The 27,339-nt window shown below is 38.2% G+C and overlaps 2 protein-coding genes across 6 annotated transcripts in view; one reads left to right on the forward strand and one right to left on the reverse strand.

The window, feature by feature from the left end:
* The first annotated feature begins 4,781 nt into the window (after positions 1-4,781).
* Positions 4,782-11,641, forward strand: LOC103463600 (LIM/homeobox protein Lhx8). Of its 4 annotated transcripts, none has more exons than XM_017304496.1 (9): positions 4,782-5,166; positions 5,873-5,950; positions 6,151-6,276; positions 6,436-6,557; positions 7,060-7,280; positions 7,478-7,581; positions 8,679-8,774; positions 9,215-9,392; positions 11,081-11,641. In XM_017304496.1, exons 1-9 carry the CDS (start codon positions 5,086-5,088, stop codon positions 11,155-11,157), a joined length of 1,083 nt encoding a protein of 360 aa, XP_017159985.1. In that variant the 5' UTR covers positions 4,782-5,085; the 3' UTR covers positions 11,158-11,641. The 4 variants fall into 4 exon arrangements, with proteins under 4 accessions (XP_017159985.1, XP_017159986.1, XP_017159984.1 ...); XM_017304495.1 differs by having other exon boundaries at positions 4,784-5,166; positions 9,203-9,392; XM_017304497.1 differs by lacking the exon at positions 5,873-5,950 and having other exon boundaries at positions 4,783-5,166; positions 9,203-9,392.
* A 196-nt stretch (positions 11,642-11,837) lies between these two features.
* slc44a5b (solute carrier family 44 member 5b) overlaps positions 11,838-27,339 on the reverse strand; it is a 39,646-nt gene continuing 24,144 nt past the window's right edge. Inside the window, exons 3-22 of one of the 2 annotated variants that reach the window (XM_008407050.2) lie at positions 25,763-25,836; positions 23,979-24,063; positions 23,594-23,678; positions 23,361-23,474; positions 22,664-22,724; positions 21,433-21,556; positions 20,388-20,471; positions 20,017-20,129; positions 19,780-19,911; positions 19,578-19,677; positions 19,406-19,498; positions 19,156-19,243; positions 18,661-18,923; positions 18,272-18,366; positions 18,079-18,182; positions 17,909-17,982; positions 17,359-17,429; positions 16,483-16,571; positions 15,395-15,479; positions 11,838-13,746 (exon numbers count right to left, since the gene is read on the reverse strand). In XM_008407050.2, coding sequence (XP_008405272.1) covers positions 13,598-13,746; positions 15,395-15,479; positions 16,483-16,571; positions 17,359-17,429; positions 17,909-17,982; positions 18,079-18,182; positions 18,272-18,366; positions 18,661-18,923; positions 19,156-19,243; positions 19,406-19,498; positions 19,578-19,677; positions 19,780-19,911; positions 20,017-20,129; positions 20,388-20,471; positions 21,433-21,556; positions 22,664-22,724; positions 23,361-23,474; positions 23,594-23,678; positions 23,979-24,063; positions 25,763-25,836 — 2,083 coding nt within the window. In that variant the 3' untranslated portion in view covers positions 11,838-13,597. Of the gene's footprint in view, positions 13,747-13,816; positions 15,155-15,394; positions 15,480-16,482; positions 16,572-17,358; positions 17,430-17,908; positions 17,983-18,078; positions 18,183-18,271; positions 18,367-18,660; positions 18,924-19,155; positions 19,244-19,405; positions 19,499-19,577; positions 19,678-19,779; positions 19,912-20,016; positions 20,130-20,387; positions 20,472-21,432; positions 21,557-22,663; positions 22,725-23,360; positions 23,475-23,593; positions 23,679-23,978; positions 24,064-25,762; positions 25,837-27,339 lie in introns of those variants that run through there. The other variant, XM_008407051.2, reaches the window with a different exon arrangement.

The following is a 27,339-nucleotide window of genomic DNA, read 5'->3' on the forward strand; positions in this document are numbered from 1 at the left end:
CTCACCGACCCCCCTCCCACCTCCTCATCCAGCCTCCCACCTCCTCCCTTTAGATTCAATGAGTGCCCATTTACAGCAAGGAGAAAAGGTCACGCTAAACTCGTTGGGTCAATTGTAAACCACCTCAAATCCGGCTGATTTCAATGAAAGAAATGAGTTGGGTGCAGCCCCCTAAGAAAGCAAAGGTCCACGTGGAAGTGGCAGAGTTTTTTCACTTTCGTGAACTAAAATCTCCCCCACATTCTTTCATTTAATAATGCTGAGTTTTTATGAGACAATATCGTAAATCAGTCAAAATCCGAATGCTTGGCTCATCGCCGCTAGGTTGAAATATAAAACAAACATTATAATTAAGTCTTACATTATGACACGTCTTCCATCCAATGAAAAATATTAAATCAGAAGGTTTAATCAATCCAGACTTGGATGCCAGCAGCACTTTTCACAACAAGTTAGACGAGAGACAAAAACAGAGAAAAGTTCAAAGTTTGCAGAGTGTAAACGTAACAAAAAGCTTGTAGGGGATGCAGTTAAGTCCAAAAGTGTTCATACCCCCTGATGATTTAAGATCTGGGAAGGCTGAGACATTTTTTTTGTTTTGCTTTTTCCATTAAAAAAACTAAGTGGATACAATAAATTAATCATAACATAATTTTTTTATTGCTTCTATGTGCTTAAATATAATAAATCAATATTATATATAATTAGTTCACATTCTTCACAGCTGGATCATAAACGTAAGAAGAATTTTCATGTCAAATAGGGTACAAATAAAACACTTCTTGGTATTTTAAAGAATTCAAAAGGTGGCAGGAATTAATAATACATTTTAAAATGAAAGTTAGGTAAAACTTTTCCCATCTAAATCGATTATTTATTTGGTGTAATGGATTATGTCATTTTTAAATCTTTTTTTGTTTTTCCTTTTTATATTTGTCATGAACATACACCACTGCTGGAGAAACAGTAATCGGTTGGAACATTAAAAATACATTTTTGGACAAAGAAATCTAAACTTTAAAACTGCATTTGTAATTTCAGAGAGATGTGGTCTGATTTATCTGGGATTTAATGAATCTAGACTCTATTATAAAAAAGGATGAAAGTTGGTGTCTGCAAAAATGGCATATGAGTGACAATAGAAACGGTTACTGCTCTTTATTTTCAAATTGTTAAAAGTTGGACTGATGAGACTAGTCTTTTTTGTTTCTTCCTTCACAAACAAGAGTTCAAGTGATTTGAAATGGTCTCTTGCAATTTCAGAGATTTTTCCAACCTTTGTTGCAAATGGATTGTGGTAAAACTGCTAATAATCTGACATAGGTCTTTTTTTAAATGTACAGCAAAGCCCAAAAATAATTTTTACCCTGGCATGTTTTTTTTTTTTATTTAACCAAGAAGTTTGATTGGGAAAATATTTACAATTACAATATTTGACAATATTTTGCAATTACAAGAATTGCAAAATGCAGAAGACAAAGCAGACAGTTTTTTTCTGTTTTTATATCTTGATTTTTTGTGTCAAAGCAATCAAAAATTTTTAAGCAATTGCTAACCAGCTCTCCATTGCTATTCTGAAACTCCTCTTTGGTGATAAGCTCCAAATCATAGAGGCTGGAAAGCCACAGATTTACTATGAGCACCAAACAGCTGGACAACTCCAAGAATTAATTCCTTTCAGATATAAAATGTTGGTAGAATTAAGACGGCCTTAAACCTAAATCTGTCAGTGGTGCAAATAGTTTTGAGTATCCTGATTACAGAACGGGCAGTATTGCTGAAAATGCCTCTGTGTTCAGTCAGAGGCATTTTCAGATTTGCTGCAATACTGACTGATACAGGAGACCCTTCCATCACCAACTGCAAAAACCTAAAGAAGCTTGGATAATACCACATTTCCCTTTGGTAATATATATTTAAAACATCTGAATTGAATTAGCTGAATTCTGAATTGAACCTGGCTCATGTATCCTCCACGACACGACAAAAATAAAAGTTCAACTCAATATATTTATGTTATCTTTGATGTCTACAATCAGTGTCCTGTTTTCCGCCTAAAAAGAAACAACGACGGAGCACTAATAGGCCATAAACTGTTTGTCCCACATTCTCGCAACGTTAGACGTAAAACAGTTAGGGCGTAAAACAAGTTTGTTCTCATGTTGATGGATGAGATGTTGTTTTTGTCTGATCCACATCACGCAACCCGTCTGAAGAGTTAGCCAAGCAGGACTCAAAAAGTCAAAACACTAAACTGTTACACAGCACGATTCCCATCTCTTCCAACATCTACACTCGTATCACCTCGTGGCGAATTGAAGTGAGAAAGACTTTGACTCGTCTCCGAGATAAGCCCTTGAAACGTTAGAGACCCCCTTCGCTCTGGTGGACTTTCATCCCTCAGAGCCGAGAACCGGGAGCTGCCGCTTGGATTTTTGATTTTTGTCCCGCAGGGGTCGGAGCGCCCTCCGGTGTGGACGACTCGGCGGTTGGAGGTGTTCTGCAGCGAGCTGTGCTTGAGCAATGTTATCAGATGGAGAGTATTCATCTCCACCGGGTGGAACAGGACACATTCGGATGGAGGCACGCTAACTCCTTTATCCCGGTGAGATGGTGCGATACGATCTGGGCTCATGCTGCTGCAGGTCCGACTGTTATCCAGCCACAACAAAGCAGCTGTGGAGAGAGAGAGAGAGAGAGAGAGAGAGAGAGAGAGAGAGAGAGAGAGAGAGAGAGAGAGAGAGAGAGAGAAAAGAACCCTCACTTCTGCATGACTGTGAGTAGTGGCTGTAGGGAAAGTGAAGGGGAGGTAATAATCAAACAGACGACGGGTTTGAAAAGAGTTAAATGGGTGAATAAAAGAATGAAAGTCTAAACGAGAAACCCAAGAGGGCTGAGGGGGTGTGGGGGTTGCCATCCTTTTGATTTCTGTATATCAGCTCCGATTGCAAACAATACGCTGTCTTCTGTCTCCGGATGGATTCATGTGATTTGCATACAACCCCAAAGCAGGTGACCCAACTATTTTGAACTAAACGGCAAATTGCAAACAACCCCCCGCCCCGCTGAGAACGTTTTTGTTGCACATTTTCACGTTATGTATTTCACCGCCAACAGGAATGGAGAAGTTCCTCCGTCTCTCAAACCAGCTAACATCTAAATACTCAGAGGGACTGAGCTAATTATGACCTCAGGGTGTTTGGTGTTTAATGATGGTGATCGGGTTTTAACCACTGATTACTGACTGGGGCGATAATGAGTGGTTGCAGATCACTTAAAGTAAGCTCTTGTTAAGAAATTTGTATTTATTTTTTTGCTTTCTTTTGTTGTTTTATGTTTTCATACGTTGTGGCAAATACACAGAAATGTACTTGTTAACAATGCGGTCGATGTTCTTGAAAACAGAAATACATTTAAAAAAAATACCATTTGAAGGTACAGCCACAGTTGCACATACATAAGGATTTCAAGAGGGATCAGGAGTATGAAATACAGTGTTTTGTCAAAATGTCTGATTCCAGTATGACCTTTTATTCACATCACTGGATTTTACAGCCACAAACTTCAATGCATTTTGTTGGGATTTTGTGTGATCAAACAAAATCGAAAGACAAATTGAGCTAAATAAATTTAAAAAAAAAAGCCACTAGCAAAGGTGACACATGAAGTTGGTCTTAACGAAGATGTTGGCTCTTAAGACAATTTAATCAGCTTAAACCATTTTCTTCATCCTCATTCAGATGTTTCCCCTTTTCACCTCAGATGAAATAAAGGCCTCATTGAAAGCGTGTTGTTGAAACAAATGAACTGCTGTGAGTAACATAATGTACCAGTTATTTGACAATTAGATGTTTTCCATACGACTCACTGTGAGAATTATACCTGTGATCATATATAACTTACTGTGAAATTCTTTGAAATAAATATAAAAGTTTACAGCATCTTAACATTCAACGTCTAGGAATGTTTTTGCATAAATGTTCAGTGGCTTCCAAAGGTAAACCTCAAACCTTTGCTCTGTTAGATCCACGAATGACGTTTGACTCACAAAGTAACACGAGACTGTGCATTGGAGAGAAACAATACATAGATTTCACAACTTTCTACAATTAAACATGGGGGGAAAAAAACATGGTGTGGCTTTATATTTGGCCCCCTCTATTTTGATCTCCCAAAATAAAATCCAGTGCCACTAACTATCAGTGGTTTAGAGAACAATACGAACAACTAACATAAGGAATGCCGAGGAACACAGCAGATAGATGCTGGAGGCCGTTGTGGATACGTTCTAAGCCATGTTCAATTTATATTAAAATGGAGAAAAAAGAATAACGCAACCTCTCAAGACGTGACAAGTCAGGGATGCAGCCAAGCCAAGAGGCTCACGGTAACTCTGGAGGAGCTGTAAAGAGTCACAGCTCAGCAGGGGGAATCTTTTGATACATCACTGGTGAACAGCTGGCATGTGGAAGAAGAGGATCTGCTCAGGGGAGGATAAAAGTGATTTTTTTTTTTTGGGATCTGCACACAAAATGTACTGGGTGGTGGGAAAACAAAGACTGAAAACACCGTCCATACCGTACAAAACATGGTGGTGGCAGCATCATGTTGTGGGCATGCTTCCTTTCAGCAGAGTTGATGGGATTGGTTCCGAGATGAAAACCTGGTCCAGAAGTCTGGACTTAGGAGTCGGCTGGACTCCAAAAGGTGTCGGTCATTTTTTTTTTTTTTTTTTTTGCTCCTTCCACGGAAACATCAAAAACCACACAAGGAGCTTATTTGCGAGGTGGAGGCGCGGCCAGGAGCAAATATGAATTATGATCCGCCCTCCACAAACTGCTCGGAGCAGACTGAGTGACAGACTGAAACACACAGGAGACCAGCAGGAGAGAGAAAGAAGGGAAGAGGGAAAGAAAGAAACAAAGGGAAGAAAGGAAGAGAGTAAGGAACAAAGAAAGAAAGACGCAAAGAGGAAAAGATAAAAGAAAGGGGGAAAAATTAAATTAAAGAAGAGAACGTTCCTAACTTTGGGAAGCGGGACTCTTTTTTCAACCTTCCTTTTCTTTCTCCGTGCTGGACGCAGACATGCGCTGGAAAAGTGAAGTCAAAGTGGAATGCTGCGCCGTGAACGACAGCGAGAGCGGATCTCTGCTGTCCAACGGCGAGGTGAGCGCAGGACTTCCTTCTCTCCCTCTGTTTCGCTGCGGCTCGGGTGTCGCGGAATAAATATTAGTGGAAATTGCTCTGCCCAATTAATCCAGAGTGAGCTTCTGGTGTGTCATTATGGAGCCCGGCCTTCCACTGCAGCTTGACAGCTCGGTATTTTCACAATTTGAAGAAATGTCAAAGAAAATTACCCCTCCCTTGAATTCTGCAATTAAAACTCAAGTAGTTAATGAGACCTCTTCACCTTTTGGTTGCTCCGGGTAGAACGTTTGTGGCGAACTTAAGCTCCTTTTAATTGCTGTTATTAAAAAAATCAGTCCTCCCTTTTTTTCCTGCTAGACTTCGCGCTGGTTTGCTGATTGACGCGTGAAACGGGTCTGTTGGTTGGCTTAACCTGCAGCTCTTTCTCTTTTTTTCTTTCTTTCTTTCTTTTTTTTTTTTAGATTATTATTATTATTCTTATTATTATTATTGCCGAATCACAAATTCTGAAACTCAAGAGCATAAAAGCACGGGTGATAAGTGCCGGCTCAAAGTGTTGTCTGTTTTTGTAAGTGATGGCTATCTTCCTCTCCTAAATGTCATTGTGGTTTTCTATAATCGCCGCGCGCGTTGTCATGGTGAAAAGGTGAAAGGCATGATATTTATGGGAAGGTGCGGGGGGCATTTAAGGCTCACACGCCGACATCCTCCTTTTGTCGCGCAGCTTCTCGTCATGTGTGAGGACTGCAAGGGAGACGGAGAGCTGCGGGACAAGTGCGCCGAGGACGGGAGGGACATGATGGTAGGCTGGAAGACGCACTCCGATTCGGGATGGTTGAAACGATGTGCACGTTTCGAGTCTGAGATTGGTTACAGCCTCGAGCAAGAGGAAGAAAAGATACAAAATCTAAGATAAATGTAAAAAGTTTTCAGGAGCTGGTTGGGCCGCAGCGTTCCTTGTGCGTAATCTTTCTAACCGGTGTTTGTGATGATCTCCCTCAGGGCGCGCCAGTGGAAGTTTTGGATGAAGACACTTCATCCCCGCCGGCGATGGCCTCTGTGCCTCTGCTGGGCAGAAGTGTGTGCGCCAACTGCAACGAGGAGATAGTGGATAAATATTTATTAAAGGTAAAAAAAAAAAAAAATTAAAATAATTTTTTTTAAAAACAGCAAAAAACTTTTCTCGAGGTTGCATTTTTTTTCATTGTTTTTGCTGTTTTGCGGCGGCGTTTATCTACAAATTCAGACAGCACGTCTCCTCCTAATTCATCGCATCTTTTGCTTTAGGTTAACGACTTGTGCTGGCATGTGCGCTGTCTCTCCTGCAGCGTGTGCCAGACCTCGCTTGGCAGCCACGCGAGCTGCTACATCAAGGAGAAGGAGGTTTTCTGCAAACTGGATTACTTCAGGTATGCGCGCTCACGTTTTACTGTTGTAGATTTCATTCTACAGTTGGGTAAAATCCTAATTATTAAAAAAAAAAAAAAAAAAAAAAAAAACATTGACAAAAATCCGGCATGTAGTCCATGTTACATTGAGAATTTGCACCTTACCTTGTCTTTGTTTATCAACAACAACAACAACAATAATAATAATAATAATAATAATAATAATAATAATAATAATAATAATAATAATAATAATAATAATAATAATAATAATCCAGAAATATTTTTTGTTAGAATTTTTAATAAATCTCAAATCTCAATAAATGTGTTCACAATTAAAATTATTAGAATAAATAAATACATAAATAAATAAATGTCCTGAACAGATGCAGAATTCGACTCTTATTATCACATCGTGTTATTTTGCAGAAATAATAATAGAAAAATAAAGTCAGAAAACTGTCACACACACACAAAAATAAAATGTTCGGAGTTGTGAGTGACTCGAGCTCTTCTTTTGCAGACGTTACGGCACCTGGTGCGCGTGCTGCGGCAGGAACATCCACTCCACAGACTGGGTCCGCAGGGCCAAGGGCAACGTCTATCACCTGGCCTGCTTCGCCTGCTTCTCCTGCAAGAGGCAGCTCTCCACCGGGGAGGAGTTCGCCCTGGTGGAGGGCAAAGTGCTCTGCAGGGTCCATTACGACTGCATGCTGGACAACCTCAAGAGGGCCGTGGAAAAAGGTGAGCGGGCCGCAGCGGAGCGCGAGGCTTCCAACCAAAAAGGGAAAGCTCTGCTGAATTAAATATTTTTTTGTATCCACCAAGTTAAAAAAAAAAAAAAAAAGAAGAAGAAGAAGAAGAGGAAGGGAAAGGTTGATTAACGTAATTGGATAATATAGTTTTATTTGGATGGTCTTACTGAGAGCCTTCTGCTGCAGGAAGCAGTGTTAATATGGAGGGAGCAGTGCCAACGGAACAAGAAATCAATCAGCCGAAGCCATCCAAGAGAGCTCGAACCAGCTTCACAGCCGACCAGCTGCAGGTTTGTAAGATTACAACAAATAATTAATAATAACAACAATTCGATTCATTGTTTTATTTTCTGAACAAATTCATTCAAAAGATTCGTTCAGGTAATATTTAAGTAGATTCTCCCCCCTGTTGCTGTAACAGCATTATATTATTGAGAAAAATAAACAAATCGATATTTTCAGCCTAATTAACAATAATAAAGTAACTAATCCGAGGTTTACTTATTCGTACAACTATGGCTAAAGTGGGAGGCCTGCGTCAGATCCCTTTTATTTTGATTTAATTGATTGTTTTACATTTTATGACTCAAAGTTTCTGACTGACAAAGGTTTATGTTAGAGAGGCACCAAAAATATTGGTCAAGAGATTGGAATCTGAAATTATTCCTTTGATTAGCAAATCAAATCTAAAATAAATAGATTTTTCCTGTTCCTTAAATGCATCAAAACCAGAATCTACCCTCCTAAACACCCTGGTTTTAATTTTGATGCCCCCTTTTTTGAATTTCACAGAAAAATACAAAAAAAACCTATATATTTCAGATGCCATAGTAATTTCTTCTTTTTCTGTTAAATTCAAAATGTTCACATCTAATAACATGTTGGCCCTTCATAGTTGTCAGAAATAAAAATGAATTGTCAGCAGGTCAGACTTTAAAGGGAACTTAAAACTGGTAATGACCCAGTCAGTGTAGTGAAAAATACATTACATCCTGTATAAAAAGTTAAAAGAGGAACATATGAACAGAAGGACTGTTAATACCAAAGACAGGTATTGATAATTGTTTTCAGTATTGATTATTAAAACAGCAGAGATACTCAAGCAAACGATAAACGCACAAACGTCATAGCACCGTTAGCCAGCTTTCACTCTGCACATTTTTAAATTGGTATGAATGAACCAAGAGTTTCAAACATTTATGTAACGCAGCAAGTTACCACAAATTACATAATATAATTTTCACCCAATATTCTTTTATCAATTTCCTCCTGTTTGCGATGCATGTAAGACAAGTGGAGTCAGCTGATGAAGGCTTCTGCCAAACACAGCAGCACGGCTCTGTCGGGCCACACAAGAAGTGACTTTCCTCTGCTTGTTTACATGCAGGTGATGCAGGCTCAGTTCGCTCAGGACAACAACCCTGATGCTCAAACTCTGCAGAAGCTGGCGGAGCAGACTGGCCTCAGTCGAAGAGTCATACAGGTTGGTGCACAAAGACAAAACACATCACGCCTGATCGCAAGATATCGGCTGGTAGAAGCATGTGTGGCACTCGGCACTGTGTGTCGAGTGGATTTATATTTGCATAGCTGCTTGGTCAGTGTTACTTTTTACTCTCTGACCGGAAACTATATGTTCTCCAGCTCTATACCGGATAAGATGATTTAAATCTCTTCTACCTTCTAAATCAGGCATATATCTCAGTCAGATTTGTTTGTGTTGAATCTTTTTTAGAGTGTTTTTCCCTTTCTACATAGACATTTTAGTGATTTTTTTTTTTTTTCCAAAATTATTGTTCTGTTATTGTTAGATGCCAGGGATGCTGGACTTTGTCATTTGAGACGATAGTTGTTCTATTTCTGGTTATAATGCGGTTATTATTTTTATTATCAATGTGAATTGTAATGCAGGTCTGGTTCCAGAACTGCCGAGCTCGCCACAAAAAGCACGTGAGCCCCAATCACACCTCGAGCACCCCCATGGCCTCCCTGCAGACCGGCCGCCTGTCCCAGCCCACCCCGACCCCCGAAGAGCTGCAGTACACGGCCTACGGCGGCCCAGAAGGCTCAATGCTCTCAGCGCTACACTCCTTCATTGACAGTGAGAACAAGGCTTCTTTTTTTTTTTTAACTACGAGAAAAACAATAACAGCACTTTAAACATTTGACCAAAAGCAAAATTTTTTTTACTAGTGTTTTTGTCTTTTATGATCATGGTCAAGGGTGATTTTTGTATTTATTACAGATAAATATTTTAAGTATCTCTCATTGATGGCACTCAATAGTCAAATAATGGGGCTATCTTAAGAAAAAATAAAATCAATTGTATTAGTATTGCTAGTGTTAGCAACACTAGTACTACTACTACTACTACTACTACTAATAATAATAATGATTGATGAATTGAACTGTAGTTTTACAAAAACAAAATTTGACATTATACTATTCTATTTCTACTAAAATGTGCACCTCTGTTTTTCTGCTGGTTGTGAAAACTCAGAAAACAAGACTGCTTATAAAAAGGAAAAATGCAAGCTTAATCTTAGGTAAGAAAAAAAAAAGCTAAACATGGCGGAAAGGGAGACACATCTAATAGAAATAAATAAATAAACATTAGATTAGATGTCAATGTTAATTTTGATAATTATGGCATACAGGTACTAATAAGACATCATTTTATTTCTCAGATATAACATAAGCTTTAATTTTACAGCTGGCCAACTGAACTGAACAGTCTATACACTCAGCACTTCGCCATGAATTACTGCGTCAGTCCTTGGCGACACGGAGACGATGAGTCTGTGTTGCCTTAGTAGCGGCACTCAGCTCATCTGGCATGTTGGTGACTCCGATCTTCCTCCTGACAATACACCATAGATTCTCCCTGGACTTCAGATCAAACCAGTTTGCTGGTCAGTCGAGCACAGTCATGCCATGCATCGCTATTTTAGCAGTGTAGGCAAGATCTAAGTCCTGCAGAAAAAGGAAATCAGGATCTATTGAAGCTCGTCAGCAGAGGTCAACTGCATAAAGCACAGACCTTAATAAAGCACAGGGAGCCTACCAGAAGGTGACTCGGCTCATAACTGATTATGGAAACGTCAAAGTGGCTCACAAGTGACTTCTCCACTGTTCCGCCAAACATTGGGATCTAAATGAAATGTAAAACTTTCATTGCATCTAAAAGTGGATTCTAGGTCCCTGAGCAGCACTACTTTCTCTCTTGACTGTTAGGATTTTGTTCTTTAACTTTTGTGGGCTTTGCTCCACAATTCTTTCGAGGTTGTAGTCATCCCTGTTGTGCTTATTGTTTTTTTTTCCCTCCACTCAACTTTCCACTGTTATGCTTGGATACAGCCCTGTTAGCAACCAGCTTTTGTAGAAATGACCCTTGTAGCTTGCCACACACGTGATAGTGTAACTGGCATGTCAGCAGTTGTCTCCATGATTGTGTTCGTCATGACCAAACCTTTACTGGTCTGATATGGAAACCTGAGTTTTCATCAACTGTATGCCAAAATTATCAAAACAATAAGAAATAAATGAGCAATCTCACCGTGTGTAATGAAACTGAAGACGTTTTTTCCTTTTTGAATTAAATCACTCAAGCAAATGAAGCAAATTGTTGATGTTGTATTATTATATATATATTAATACTCTTGCCCCAAAAACCTTAGATTAAAACAGGTTTGAAATATCATGATTGTGTTTTTTATGATTACTTCACAAACAAGCCTGCACCTTAATGTGTGACAGTAGTAACTCAGACTGTTTTCTGTGTGTTTGCAGTACACTCTCCTCCCTCCATGTTTCAGCCGCTGCTGCCTGCCCACGCCATGACCTCCTTGCCTGTGTCTCACGCCTAGCTGCTCTCTTTCTCTCTCTCTCACACGCACACACACCACACACAGCTTCAGACCTCACCAGCGTTTCTTCTCCATAACCAGCTGCAGTATTTTGATGCTCAAGGTAAATCTGATTTGATGTTCATCGCTTCATCTCATCATTTCATTTAAACTTCAAGAAATTCATCCTTCCATGTCGGTATTAAAAACAAAAAACAAAACAAAAAAAAAAAAAACCTATTGAAGACCATGACTTACAGTCCTCTGTGTACTGTATAATGTGGAAATGCAAAGTTTTCAGTGTACCTCATAGAGCTGTGACACATGGCAGTATATTTGTTTAAGTTGTTGTTGACGATGTCTGACTGTGCTACTCCATGTGAAAGCCAAAAGGCTCTAAAACTCCGTATGAAGGTGAACCCGAATTTGTTTTGTATAAATGTTGCAATTTAATTTATTGTATGTGAAGTTTCTGTTTCAAGAATAAAGAACTAATTTCACAAACCTCAAGGAAATGATTGAAAACCTACAAATTGTGTCAACATCTCTGCACAGCACAGCATTTTATTGTTTTACAAAACATATTAGCTTATGGATCCTACAAGAACATTTTCCGCATGCAATTCTACATTTTCAGTCCTGCACATTACATACATTTAAACTTGTTTTCACGTCAGACAGCTCAGAGCTCTGCATCTTCATTTTTTTTTTTTTTTTTTTACTTTTGAAGAGATTCTGAAAGAAAACGGAGTCCAATCTTACTAGCAGGGAGGATTTACTTGTGACTACTTGCAGACTGTGGTTGACCAAAAGAATCTTATTTTCAGACATGGGAGGGAGCGGAGGGCATATAAAAACAAAGTTTTACAACACTTATCAGATCTGAAGTATTCCCCCCCGGTGGGAATGAGACCAAGTCCCAGCTACACGCACAACAACAAAGAGAGATGTACGATTCAACTGGGAGCGCAGCAGCTATTCAGCGCAACACCGAAAATGACAACATGTCACATGTGCGCCATGCCCCACTGAGGCGCTACATGCTTCGTTTGTCCTGTTCCTCATCCACAAGAACTGTTGTTGTGCTCTTTACTGAACGGCTTCATGTCCCGGCGTGTTCAGCTCAAACGGATGCCGTGGGTGTGTGTAAAAGTCTGGTAGTGCTGTCACTCTGAGGTACCATGAGGGCAGGCTCTCATGTGTGACACACACACACACACACACACACGCACACACATGCACACACACGCACACGCACTCAAGGCAAAGACTCACAAGTGTGAGTTGGCTTTAAAGAGTCAGAGAGGTTAAAATCATTTAAATAACAGATGCATAAGTCCACCCTGGATAAGAAAGAAATTAAGCAGAACAGAGTGTTTTGAGACTCAGAGGACAGCTAAGATGCTCATTTATTCGACGTTTTTCCAAAAAAAAAAAAAAAAAAAAAACGGACATAAAACTTTACATCTTATTCTCTTCTCCAGAATTAGTCTCAAAGGGTGAAGACATAAAAAGATGCATCTTACTGGGTTTTACAATCAAACACAGTTAAAGAACAAACTTCCAACTACATCTAGCACATAGGTGGGAGGAAACTGCTTTGAACTGGGCTCAGAACTCCTACAAGAGTAAGTCAGCAGCTCCTTTTAGGATGCAGTGAAAGAACAGTTTCAGACTTTGAAAAGTTGTGTAAAATATTCACAGTTTGAGATATAATTTACTGCAGTCGCAATACAAAAGGGTCGGTTGTACTGCAAGCGCCTTACAGCATTCGGCTGATTTTTAAAGTGGCATCAGTTTGGCAAGGATGTCAGTTTAGCTGAGAAAAGCCACGTCTCCTCAAAAAAAAAAAAGCCTTTATGCAATCTTTAATCATTTCTAGCGTCTTCTACAGCCCATAATAGTTAACATTCATTAACTTTAATATATTTCTCCTCTAGTTCACACATTTGCATACCTACATATCAGCACCTGGAAAAAAAGCAATAAAATAGGACAAGATAAAACAATCATCAAAAATGTAAACAATGCCATTTATAAAAACGTCACCTCACACATTCTTCGGAGAATATTATGACATATTTTGAGCTATAAGGTCAGCAGTGCATTTATCGTTCACCAGTAGTACATACAGAATACGGCATGTAGAAATGACTGGCTCCCTCACATGGCAAAAACTGGAAACTACAGGAGCTTAAAGTGCAACAAAAGCTGAGGTTACTGCAGTCCCAATAAAGAAATGTGTTGTTCCACAAGAAACCTTTGGTGAAACTTGACTGCAACTGTAAATAATACGATTATTAATAATAATTTGACAGCAGGCGGCCAAGGACAGCCATCTATTTAAAGGGTTTACACTTGGTGTAAACTTGCAGAGTCTGAATCAAATTATTTCTTTTTTTTTTTTTTTTTTTTTAGAAAAGCTCATGCCAGTTAAACTGACATTTGACAGTTTACCGCCTCATTTTCTTCTTCTTGTAGCTACGCGCAGTGGCGTCGACGGTCTTTCCAGTACTTCTACAATGGTTCTTTTCTGGAAGATCTTCATCAGGTTTGGGGTCATGTGGTAGGGCTTGCTCGGCGAGCCGTTGTTCACCTCCAGATCGCACACTACGGCGAGACAACGTTAAAGACATTTGTGATAATGTGACACTTTAAAAATCAAAACCTCTACAAAATGCACATGGTGACACGTCATCCATTTATATTTATTCAAAAAGAAACAATCACATTTTCATCTGATTCATCAAGTTAAAAAAAAAAAGAAAAAAAAAGAAGTCCTGTACAAAACCGAAATACAGATTAACCTCCAGACAGAAGTGTGTATTATACTGAATATTGAAACAGCACAACATCTGAACATCCAATAATAATAATAATACAAATAAAAAGAATACCAAAAATGGCTTTGAAATCCTTTTATAAACTTTATCCCAAAAACTCCTGGTGTTAAGTCTAAAATTACAGAAGGAGGAACAATTTTTTTATTCCTTTTTTTTTTTTTTTTTGACAACTAGGCACATAAACTAGCGGCTGCAATCACATGTCCTTAAGATGCTCAGGCTCTGTCCATATTTTAAGCAAGAACCATAAAATTTATGTTAAAGTCTTAACCTCCCGCAAAGTCTTTGTGTTACAGTACGTACAAGGGGGGGTGGGGGGGTTATTACTGAAATGAAATGATTGTGTGGTGAACTGAAAACAAAAGTTTAGCTGGGTGTAGTGTTCAAATCATATTCGGATTTGCGTTTACAATTATCAAGGATGAAAATCACCAAAAAAAAAACCAAAAAAAAAGTGGGGAAACAACAGCAAAATAATCATGCTGCAGGCAGTAAATAAAACACACGATTCCTTTACTGTAAGGTGAATCAAACAGATCATGATTTCACACCAAAAGACCAAAGTGCGATAAGAAAGTGCCCCAGAAGTCCAACACTGTTCAGGGTGATGCTTTACATCATAGTCCATCAGTGGCATCTGTACAATTTAAGGTCCCCATGTTTGTTTGGGTTTAAAAACAAACAAACAAACAAACAAAAGCAATGTGTCTCCGCTTGTGCATCCATCCTGTATATTGATGTGCATCCTCAAAGTAAGGCAGAGGTCAGCAGAAAATACAGAGAAACATGAAGAAAAGCATAGCAGACAAAAAGGCAAGTATCTGAACTGGCTCATGAGAGGAAGTGAAGCCAAGTGTTTTTTTGTTGTTTTTTTTTTCGGTCCACTGTGCTTTGGGACCTGAACTGTGTACATGTCCTTTCATGTTCAGGTCGTCCCTGCATCCAGTTTAGATGTTTAGCCCTCGAGAACTTGCAGAGCCTCCACACACAAAGCAGATATGGAGAAGTGAGTCAGAATCAAAAGTTCAGAAATAAAAACAAAAAACGGCTGCACATCGCTCAGGAGGAAGCACTCGATTTAGCACGCTCCTCTCCTTTGCGGAGGATCTTGTGCAGGCCTGGAGATACGAAGTAGGGCCTGGAAGAAGAGCCATCATTCCTCTCCAGGTCCTCACCTGAGACCGTGTCGCAGCACAGAAGGAAAACAGCAGAGGCAGGTGAGCGGTGCAAGAGAGACGGAAGGAGAAAGAAAGGTAAAGGCTTAGCGGAGAAAGTAAATAAAAGCAGAATAGGAAACTGTGGAAAACTAGGAATGCCTTTTAGTTGTTTAGAGGTAGCTTTGCAGAACTCCCGCATCCCCACCCTTTATCTACAACTGATGCTCTTAGAAGTTTATAAAAATACTGCATACTTACAAAAGCATAGGAACAGCGTGTCCACACACATGGCATAAACATTAAAAAAGCCACTTGTGATCATGAACGACCCAATTATCAGCGTCTGGAAAAAATAAATAAATCAAAAGATGTTTAGTCTGCATATCATTTTGTTTTTATGCAACAAACATAATGGGTCAGAATGGGGCCTTCGTTGATTATTGAGTTCCTGACTAAATTCAGCTCTCCATGTCAGTTGTTGTTACATCAGACACACTACTATGTATTGTGCAGCCAATTATTTAAATCACAAGTAAACTGTGTTTACAGCTTGCAAAACTGTCATAGGTTATGTACAATATTTTGATTACATAATTTGTTTATATTATATAAGAGAGTTTTTATATACTTTACAATGATTTGCTAAGAGGGACTGTACTGGTTACTTCGACTTCCTGTGTGTCCACGTGATGTTACCCAATGTTTGAATTACAGTTTGGTTTTTTTTCCAGCTTTTTTTCTGTATAATACATTACAAGCCAAATTGACTAACTAATAAAACAGAGACTAAAAATTCTAGCCTTAGCCTAACTCTTCAACAAACTGTAAACACAAACAGAAGGAGCAAGACGGTAGTTTACTGAAAACTGTCTCTACGAATAGAGTCAATTCTACAGTTAGATAACATCTAAACAACAAATAAAGAAGTTACGGATGTTTCGGGTTGATGTGCTGTCAGGACCTTACAGCAGCCGATGGCGTATCGGAGCAACATATTAACACTGCCCTGCAGAAACTTTTGTTGGGGTATAATATCCGTCTACTTTAAGAAAACTACATTCAGCAGCGCACCCTAACGCTAATGAAATGACCTGTACTTGTTTAGGGTCTTATCAAGTCCAAAGGACCCCAAAGCACTTCACACTACATTCAGTCATCCCAGAATTCATACGCACATGCATTTGCTGAATGAAATGTAATGTGTTATTTTAAAGTTCAGCTAATATTTATGCAAATAATTTCCTTTGCCAAGTTAAAATGTGAAAAATGTCTCATTCTAAGCCAATAGCTTTAATCAGTAGTTAAACTGCATTCATTTGCATTACAATGACATTTCAACTTCTTACCAGAAGGGGGACCCAATTGAAGTTTAGTTGAGGTACCATATCTTGAACAATCGGTATTCTTTTGGAGAAGAAGAGAAATGCAAGGACCCCTGAAAAAACAAACATGTAAATTTGTCCAAGTGTATGTCATGTTTTATTTCTAAATGACAAAGTCTACAGAATGTGTTCAAAAGATACAGGCGTAATAACACTAGTTGATTTGTACGTCCAGAACCCAAAGTTTTTTCCTCTCTTCTTTGCAGCTCAATGAGATAAGACAGAAAGCGACTGCCAACAACAACTTTTAAGTTTTACTACAGGTTCCCAGTTGAATTTAGCTGTGAACTTCTGCCTCTGTCTTGATTAAGACTTTTTGCTGTCAGGTTTTCTTTCCTTCAACTCTGACTGGCTTTACTTGTATTTTGCTGAGGAAAATTATCAACACCCTTCACAAGGATGGTAATCCCCCAAAAAGGTCATTGCTGAAGAAGCTGTTTGTTCACACAGTTCTGTATCCAAGCATATTATCAGAAAATTGAGAGGAAAGAAGAAATGTCACAAGAAAAGGTCCACCAGAATAAGGGAGAACCTCCGTCTTAAGATCTTCAAGCAAAATCCAGAATGCCAGAATACAATACAATGCATTTAGGGATATAAGAGACTAAATAAAATAAATTCAAGATGCACATATGCGTTTTACAAGGCATTCTATGTAGAGGTACTTCATCTGGGATAAAATAAATGCGATTTATGTTTGATTAAAAGTATCAAACTGAGCTGGATAAAATTACCCTTAAAGTGAAACAATGTCTTTAAAAGAACAAAGGCAGAACATGAATTTGAAGCAGATTTTGAAAATGCTACTATTTACAGAAGTCAAATGAAAGGAAAACTTACCAATTCCTCCTGAAATGACCAGTTTTCCTATGAACAGCAGAAAGGTGATGAGGTTATCTAAGACAACCACCCTTCAGAAGAAAAGTAAGAACAAAGATATCAAAGCGATGGAGAGGACTTTTCAAAACAGATTTGCTACTCTAAGCACCATTACATCAGTGAGGATGAAAATAACTGCAAAAGTTGAGCAATCTCTTGAATATGTAACTGGTGTCTTTGCATTATCGTTAAACCAATATAGTTTCCAATAAGTTTTTTTTTTTTTTAAACTTAGTTGCCTGAAAAGAAAAAAAAAGATCCAACTTAAACCTACAATCACAAACAAAAGTATATTTCATTGTAATGTTATGTGAAAGACCAACACAAAGTGGTAAACAATTGTGGCATAGAGAGAAAACTATACACGATTCAAAACAGTTTTTTTGTTTTTACAAAGAAAAAACTGAAAAGTGCGGTGTGCAAAAGTGTTTTACAAGCCACTTGTATTTTGTTGACGAGTAGAATGGCTTTTAGAGAGCTGGAGCAAATAGAAAGCTACGCAGGTACACACCGCAAAATATTCCTCATCAAGAGATCAAAAGCGTCCCTGGAAGATTTGCAAAAGCTGTGCCCGTATATTGCTATCTGTTGGTGACAAAGTTTGGACATAGTTAGGCACAAGGGTGCAAGCGTGGTCAAACAGCAGCTATAAACCAAATGAACTCATGCAAAATGACCTACCATAATGTATGCATTTGTGTTAAGAAACTTGATGAACCTTTCCAGGCACCAGAAGCAGCACTTGAGGCAGTGAAGCAGGAACCGACTCATACAACTTTGAGAACCTGGGAAGCCAACATCATCACTTTATTTGAAATAACTGTTCATTTTGTTCAGAGTAAGAATGCCAGTCATTTAAAGAGTTCAAACTTGCGTTTCAATTTGAGATGAAGGTTCTCGAGAACAATTCGGATCATCTGCACCATAGCAAGGAGTAGAGAGCCAAAGGCTAGAGAACCCGTGTGGTAACTGTGCAGAAAGAAAACAAACAAACAAACAAAAAAAAAACCATTTAGCTGTGATTAATTTTAACACTGGATCAGAAATGATCAAAACCAAGCAGTTTCTCATGAGACGACTCATCTCGTTCTATGTTTTACTGACATAAAATACTAGGATTTCGTAAGCAGCAGAACTCCTAAACCACTAATCTTTTCCCCACTTTTGAGATTTTTATTTTACCATTTGCAACTCTTCACCCCATATAAATATAGATTTATACACAATGTTATTAGCTTACTTTAAAGTGCGTCTGAGACCTACCGCATGGCTCGGCTGAACGAAGCGTAAACAGGGCAGGTGGGGATGTCTTTCGGCTTCCTCTTGGCCCAGTAGTAGGAGGCAAATGCCCCTGCCAGAGTGCACTTTCCCAAGGCCAGGACAAAGTTGACCAGCCAGAGGAACACAAACAGGTTACAAACATGGAGGAGGACGATGTAGTTGTGGTATACAGTCTCTCCACCGTAGAATGCGAACATGCACTGTGCTCCAGGGCACTCTTTGGCTATGTTGGTCTGATTGAAGGTCTAAAACATAGAAACAGATGAGAATTTGGTATTTAGTGAGATGCTCAGGACATGACTTGCAAATAGCATCAGTGTGCATCTGAAGTAATCACATATTTACCAAACACTGTCTGACCAAGTTGCGTAGGAATCCTTCCAAATAAAAACTAATGCACGGTAGAAACCTATTGACGCACAAACAATTCATTTCTCACACTGCTAATGTGATGTGGTATGAGTGTGTGGGTCTAACCTTTGGACTGCACGTGAGGTTTCTGTGAATGCACTTATCATCAGGGGATGTCACCTTGTAGATGGCGTTACCTGAAGAGGCCAAGAAGCTGAGGGATCACCAGATAAGGCAGCAAACCCAATAACTCTCAACTAAATTATAACTACCACACAAAGCTAAATAACAGGGGCATCTGAAAATTTTTGAATATATCTGACAAGTTAATTAATTTCACATGTATATGTATATAACATGCAAAAATAAAGGATACACTGCTGTGACAGCAGAGTAGGCTATACAGATGGCCAGAAGAAAAAAGGTGACGATCGGGTAGAAGAGAGTACATATGATGTAAAAGATGGCCCTAGAAACAAGATCAAACATTGTATGAAAAAAGGTGAACATATACAGCTTTACTGGTTAAAGCTTATAGTCACACTCACCTGCTTCCTTCCTTCATTAGTGCAAAAGCGATGCTTAGATTCTTTCTCAGAAAAATCAGCATAAGAACGATGACGACCACAATCAAAATAAGCACGATCACTAAAACACAAACGACAAAACAGACACTTTCATCTGGTCTCTGTTACCAACTTTGGTGCTAACGCATGCGCCGCCAAGTATGGGAGTTGTTTTGCAACATACTCAAAACGAGCCACGTCTGGCTCATCTCAAGGTAAATGCTGAGATCTGTCTGGAAGCCAATATCAGAGATGGCGACGTTTGTATCTGGTTTATCCAACAGAAGAACATACTCTTTGTAACACCGCCAGCCACCTGAAAATTAAAAAACAAAAAACAAAGCCATCGTAAGACCGTTTATCATAAGACCAGAACTAGAAGTAAAACTGTTTAAGATGCGTTCGAGTTGTGCACGCTCACCATAGCCGGCTGCAATGATGATACCACAAATCATGAGCCACAGTATCACACAAGCAATGTAGCGCATCAGAAGGATGAAGCTCAGACTGAACACCATGGTCATTCCCAGGCCTCTGTGGCAACACAGAGACAGGATGGCATGAGAAAAAGCAAACACTACGCCAGAGGCTGCCAGTCATCTGTGGCAGCCTTTTCAGATGGGATTACATCTTCGCCTGTCCAAAGCACAGTACACGCATATGTCACTGTGTACAGATAGGTCACTGTGTATAGCAGAATATGTCCAAATATTTGACAAGTGAACAGTACAAACTTTTCTTTTTTAAAGAATTTACAAGAAACTGTCACATAAAACACACTACTGTACTTACATTAATATCCACACCCAGGAATTTGCATAATCCTCCAAGATCTTTATGCCAATTTCTTTGGCATTCAGCAGCCTGGCTATTCCCCTGTTATAAAGTAACAATGTTTGAAAGAGAGAGAAAGAGGAGACAATAACACATTTGAAGACCAGGTTTGCAACCTATGTATTACTAGTTTGCTAGTGTTTGTTGTATGTAATTCAACTATGTAGCTTTAGGGATTGTGTTTTTCATCAGGAGAAGTTTACATACACATACCCACTCATACTACCTTGACTTTAGCCTATTTGGAAAAGGCCAACAAAACAATTGAAAGGCCAGTTAAAATAACTGTTCACAAGTATTAACACCACAGAAAGACACAGCCATAGTCAAGAAGAAGAATTGTCTCCCACAGATGTCATATATTTTGATGGAAAATGTGCAGCATACTCCCAAAATGGAAACAATCGTCCATGTGAAAACTAAATACTGGGAAAATGTATGAAAACTTTTGTTTTGGAAAAATGAAAAAAATCTTTTAAAATTATTATAAATGTTATGTCATTTTTATAGCGCTTGTACTGTGCATATCTGGTTTCAGATGTTTGTGATATCACTTACTTAGATTTCAGTGAAGAATGAAGTAACTTTTTGAATTAAAATCCCATGTTATATAATAACATCAAAAGCAAACACATAGTATGAAGATTTTTAAATGTTGAAGAGTTGCAAAGAATGACCAGCAGGCGGCACTGCACCCTTTCCCATGATTTAAAAAGTATAGCCCGGGGTATGAAAATAACAACAAAAAAAAACACTTCAGAAAAATAATAATTTTTATTTTTAACTTAATGACCAAGCAGTGTGTGATGGAGAGTAATCAGAGTGTGTTCACAAACACAGAGGGGTAGTCAATGTAAGTTACTTTGTGTTGCAGACTCAAACCTATAAAACCGCTCAACATTTAGCAAATGTTATGAATAAAAGTGAAATTTAACCTTAAACTATAACCTAGTTTTCTGAAAGACAAAGGCAAAGATTCAAGCTGGTGGGAAGCAAGTCTTACATTGCAGCATCTCTGAGATCGCTGACACTCCACGTGTTGTTGTGATGGTCTCTGAAGGTGGTCTGATTTGCAACAGTTAATAATCCCTCCTTTGATGTGAACTCAGGAAAGCACCGCTGTAGTACTGAAGGACATTTGGAAAGGAAACGTTAGACGTTTGTATTTGCTGTTATGCCCAAAACTTGTCATATTCCTGTGAAGATCTAGTTTTAGAATTATTTTCATTCAATCAAGAAGTTTATTTTTTAGTAGAAAATAACAAGAATATCCCAGAAGGCAATAGAACAACATAAAAAGAAAAAGCAAAATGTTACATGTTTTGCAGAAAATGATTCTCAGATGAGATTTCACCTGCTTGGTTCTGCCTATTTTGAGCTCCTTTGAGAATGAGTTGTTTTAGAGCTACACCGCTGTTATGCAAATAGCATGGTGATGACCAAGCCAACAACTCTGTGCTGACGTGAAAATGGGTGCAAAAAGACATACAATTGTACAACCGTACATCTTTGACCCCAAGTCCAGCTGCTTGCTGAATCCAGGCCTTCAAGGATACAGCAAGCAGCTTCTGAGAGGTAATCATGTTTAATTTGCATATTTGCAATGAACAGTATAAACAAAACTTTCTTTCGGTCAAAGTCTGTCGGCTGGTCTTGCCGTGTACTGTCAGTAGTTTTCAAAAAAAGTCTGTTGTGAAGTGATTCAGACAAACCGAAACTGGATGCGATCATTCTCCACATCGCGATTTATTCGTGAAATGCGTTTCCACCTCGCTTTTAGAGAACAAACTTTTTTCAGAAAATGCAAAGATCACCTGAGGCGAGTGTAAGACCTATTAAGAAACAGAGATTGTTACTTTGAATTTTGCCGTTTCCGTCAAGCTTTTCTAGTGTGATACTTCAAATTGTGCATAAAAGTTAACAGAAATATAAAAATAAAATGAAGCCATGCAGCTCTGTTCTCCGTAACTGCAGTCAGCAACAAAACACTTTTCATCCATCCATTATTTTGGGGTTGCTTTAGGTGAGGGGAAGTGTCCGCCCATTGTGGTTTTTCAAAACGACTTGTTAAAAAAGAGAAATATGTGTAATATGTCCCCTCTAATAATAATTCTAGTCAGAAAAAAAGGTGTTAGTGACATTAAAATTGAATTTTAAGTCTAAATTTGAAAAGGGTATAATAACTTTTGACTTAGCCATTATTTGGCAGACAAGTACTTAATTTTTCCACTTACTTGGTTTGCTTGGCACAAGCATTAGAGGGCAATCTTCATCTCGAATGACCTCTGCAACTGACTGAAAGAGTAACAGACGAGACACGGTTTTATACAACTCAAAATACGTAACAGTCATCGACCAATCGGTTGTTTAAAAGAGAGATTTAAGTACAATAATTGCTACTATAATTTTCAAGGGCTCATTGTTAAAATCTCTTTGGATGCTGCATAGAAACTTTCAACACTAAAAAGGCCAACAGGTTTTGCCATCATAATTTATCCTGAATGAAACCTGAAGTTCAGTTCTGTCAGAATTGAACAATATACACACTTGAAATGGTTTGGGAAGGAAAATGATGATTCAGTTCCAAACAGTATGAGTGCGGTGTCTTTTGCTCCCACACAACACCTTACACAGCGTCATGCTAACGTCATTAGCACTGAGCTGCTGTCAGTCGAGAGAACACAGCTGAGGTGAGCATGAGTAAAGGTCGATTCTTTTCCGCTTGTCTATCAAAGCCATGTACATTAAGCTATTTAGTAAATAACTGCAGACATGGATCTTTATCAACCTAAATTATATTAAAAAATATTAATGTTTTTACGCTAAAAAAGGCCTACAGAAAGAGACTTTGGGTGGAAAGTAAATTGTTTGGTTTCAACTATAAATCAGTTTGTGGGAAGAGTATAACAAACATCCGTCACCATTTCCTACCTTACTTCCAAACTCAAAGCCAGGCTTGCAGAATTGCCTGTAATATTCCCAGCTGTTGTCAGCTGAAACGTTCGATAGCGTGGCAAATCTGTCAGGGCACTTGGAGACACAGAGCTGAGGGAGAAAACACATCTCTTGAGGATAAACTTCACCAGTTTTGAAGGAAAGATTGAGAAAAATGCTTTGTTTTTTGTACAATGCTCTACCGGACAGGGCTGTCTTCAGTCTCGTACCTGAGTTGTAGGGCACTGGAGGTTAATTAAAACTGCAGGACTGGCACATTTCAGCATGTTGAAGTAGAATAATATGTTTTTATTTCTACAAACAAAGAAGACACAACAGACAAAGAGGGGCTTTAGATTAGAGAGATCTAAAATTTTATTGCAGAGACAATTTATGAGCAAGTCTTTAGCACACACACACAGAAAAACAAACATGCTGTGCTCTGTGAATTAAGACTTGTCAGGATTAATCACAAATCATCTCTTGTGTACTGATGCTGTAGACAAAGCCTATTTAGAGCGTAAAGATAACAATGGGAAAGCTGACAGACAACATGAACATCATAATTATTTCACTGTAATGTCAGTTTTTGAAGGCAAATGTATTGTAACTCACGAATTCGAGGTGTCCTTCTGGCCACAAAACTGACCCTGGCTGTCAGTTGGAGAGATGATTTTCCTGGGGTCTCCGTGGAACCAGGCTAGGAAAAAAACAAATAAAATAAAAAAAACTGCTTTTCATTTGAAATGCCACTGGTAAGATCACTACCTGCCTTTTCGGAAGCTAGAAAGCAACAAATTGCATGACAGTTAAAAAAGGTTAAAGTAAGTCCTACACAGTGGCTGACATTATTGTTAGGGACTGTTGTCATATTATATAATCTAAACCAGGGGTGTCAAACTCGTTTTCATTTTGGATCATATCAAAAATCTGAATGTTCTTAGATGGGTTGTGCCAAAATGTATTCATTTTACTAAGATATGAATAAATAGCAATTTCAGCATTCTGTAAGCATTAAAATTGAATAATATTGAACATCTTTTCAAACTTGTCAGTCCATCCAGGATTTTGTGATTGTTTTTGTGTGTGTGTGTGTGTGTGGGGGGAGGGGTGTGTGGCAATCAAAATCACAGAATTTGTGGTGGTAATTAAGAAATATTCGGAAGGAATTTATACGATATTTGCACTAATGTGTGATGTTAAATGGACATTTTTATTATTCACTGTATCATTCACAGACTATCACTTGACATCAAATGAAGTTGAGGCAGCAGTCAGTTAAGCCCAATGGTTTTTGGCCAATTTTGAGAAAAATTGTCAGTAAAATCAGAAAAATATGGGGATCTGTCAATGATTTTTTTGTGTGCGTGAATTTTGCGGATTTGTGAAAAACTGGAGAGAGTTATTGTTGCAATTTGGAGTTTAGAGGGCCACATAAAAAGCTAAGGCAGGGCCAAATTTGGACCCTGGGCCTCGAGTTTGACACATGTGATGTAAACTATTAATTAGACTTTTAAACCTTGTCCAAAGTGGAATCAACATATGAACACACAACTTTAATGATTTACAAACAAAAATTAGGAGCACAGTTTCTATCATGGATTTTCCCTACATCTCCTCCCTGTCTGCCCTGGACAAACTAAATACTAAATCAGTTTGTGTGTGTTTTGATAAGGCTCATTTGATGCATTAAAATAAATTTTGCTAAATAATTTTTTAACTGTGCTTTAAGTGCACATTTCTGTGTAAAAGTTATTTTATTGGTCTAATGTGATGATTTTATTTTAAATGTGCTTTCCCTAGCTCAAGGCAGAAAATTATCATAATTAGCAGAAATAGAGAGATTAAAGCATCAGTCTTTAGAATGTATTTCACTTAGCCAATTTAGTTGCTGAAATAAATTAACTTTTAAATAACATTTTATTTTTTCTGAATAAGTCTGTACATTCAAGAAAAATGCTAGATTGGTAGATGATGCAAACATTTGGGCAATCTTGTCACGATGACAAGGAAGAATGCTTGGATTAATCAAGGTCATATTTTGAAGTATAATAACAGTACCTCCCATCAAAACACTTTTCATTAAAGGTCAAAAGGGTACAGATTAAAAGAGTATAAGTCTGACAAATCAGAAAGAAAATTTACCACACAGTCTCTGTTAAAGAAATAAAATATATATTTTTTAAACAAATAATTAAATACTTGACTGAAACAACACACTATTATTTTGTGATATTTTTTTTTCAAGGTAAAGACATGACCAGAACATAGCGCATTCTTTGAGTGAAGATGTTTTATTTAAATTTGCTACACTCCAAACAACCAGATATTTGGGTTATTAACAAGCTTATTAATTCAGGGCTTTTGTGATGTAATCACCGGCAACGTAGGAAACTCACCGACAGTACCCAGGGCGATGTAGCCCAGGATAACAATGAGAAAGATAATGCAGCAAACCACATCAGTGCACTTCCTGTAAATTAGAACACAAGGATAAATAACAGAGAGGGACATAAAAACCCGAAACAGGGAGTTTAGTTTTACAGTGAACCGACAATTTGCTGTTATTTTTGAAGAGCGAAAGAAAACCAAATTACGCACCCCTGGATTTATTGATAATAACTGTGTTACACAGTAGTAGGTTTATGGCAGGTGAATTACAGCTCTACAAAATATATGATGTACACATTTTGGAGGGAGGATTATCTCTGTACTTCATTTTCAAAAGAACTGCTGTAGTTCTCAACCAACTTCCTGATGAGAATCCAATTCCCCAAAGGGTTAACTGTCCCACCGGCACAGACACAGATATTTGAAGATTTTCTCTCTTCACAGCAGTCTGCCAAAAATAAAATATATATAAAACAAAAAAAAAAAGAGATAAAAAGAAATGCATCCTCTCCAAGTCTTTTTTCACTCTTTTATAGGCTTACTGCATAACAAGCCGTCTTACCCTCCCTCCTGCACAGTGAGGGGCTGTGCAGCTAGCTCATTTTAAAACCATTCAGATGCTTGGAAGGAGTACACCCATCCACAAATGAAGAAAAGTCCAGCCCACTGTGTCAAGTGGCACCATTCAAGCGAAGGACAATTCAAAACCTTCCCATGGTGCCGTCTGCTTGGGAAATTGACTTGAGGCTCTCATCCCCTCCGCTTTTCAAAGCCAAGGTCAATAGGAGGCCTAAGCTGAAAGATGTAACAGTACTTCCTTTGAGTCTCTCTTTGGGCAATGAATTGTCCTTATTTTTTTTTTCTGCAGGAGGACTACATCGCTGCACACAGACTCTATTGCACCTCACAATGAATTAGCAGAGATAACAGCAGTGGAGAAACCCGACTGGAGAAGAATAAAAGCTGAAATAAGCACAGACATTCATAACAATATGAGTAAAATACTGCTAATTGTATACTTACTTTAACTTTATAGATCAACGGTCTGACTTTGTTTACATGTGCTTTTGGATGTAATAAATTATATTTATGGTCCAAAAAAAGTAAATATAAAGATTTTTAAAATCCTTGATCTTAAAGGAAGAATATTATTTAATACCTAAACATATAACTGTGTATGTGCCTGTAATACTATAATATGGTCAAGCATATTATTTTCCAACATGACATTTGTTTTTGAATCCCCTCTTCATGTTATAGCTGAAATGGGACAGCGGACATTATGATTACATGAAATTCAAGAGGGTTTTTGAATTTTTACAACATTTTGACATCCAGTTACACTATTAGTTGTTTTTTTATCTTGTGACATCAACCATTTTATCTAGGCATAAAAGAAAAAAAAAATGGTGTCAAAATTGGTCGCTGCTATGCATGTTTATGTCAGCAACAGACACAGAATATAAGGTTTATAATGACAATATGCGTCTCTATCACTAAAGTTTTAAGATTCTGGGTCTTAAAAAGAAAGTAGTAAAGCAAAGTGTCACTCGTTTCATTCTTTTTTTCAAAAAAATAAATGTCT

This window comes from Poecilia reticulata, linkage group LG4, assembly GCF_000633615.1.
Source record: "Poecilia reticulata strain Guanapo linkage group LG4, Guppy_female_1.0+MT, whole genome shotgun sequence".
Taxonomy (NCBI): Eukaryota; Metazoa; Chordata; class Actinopteri; order Cyprinodontiformes; family Poeciliidae; genus Poecilia; species Poecilia reticulata.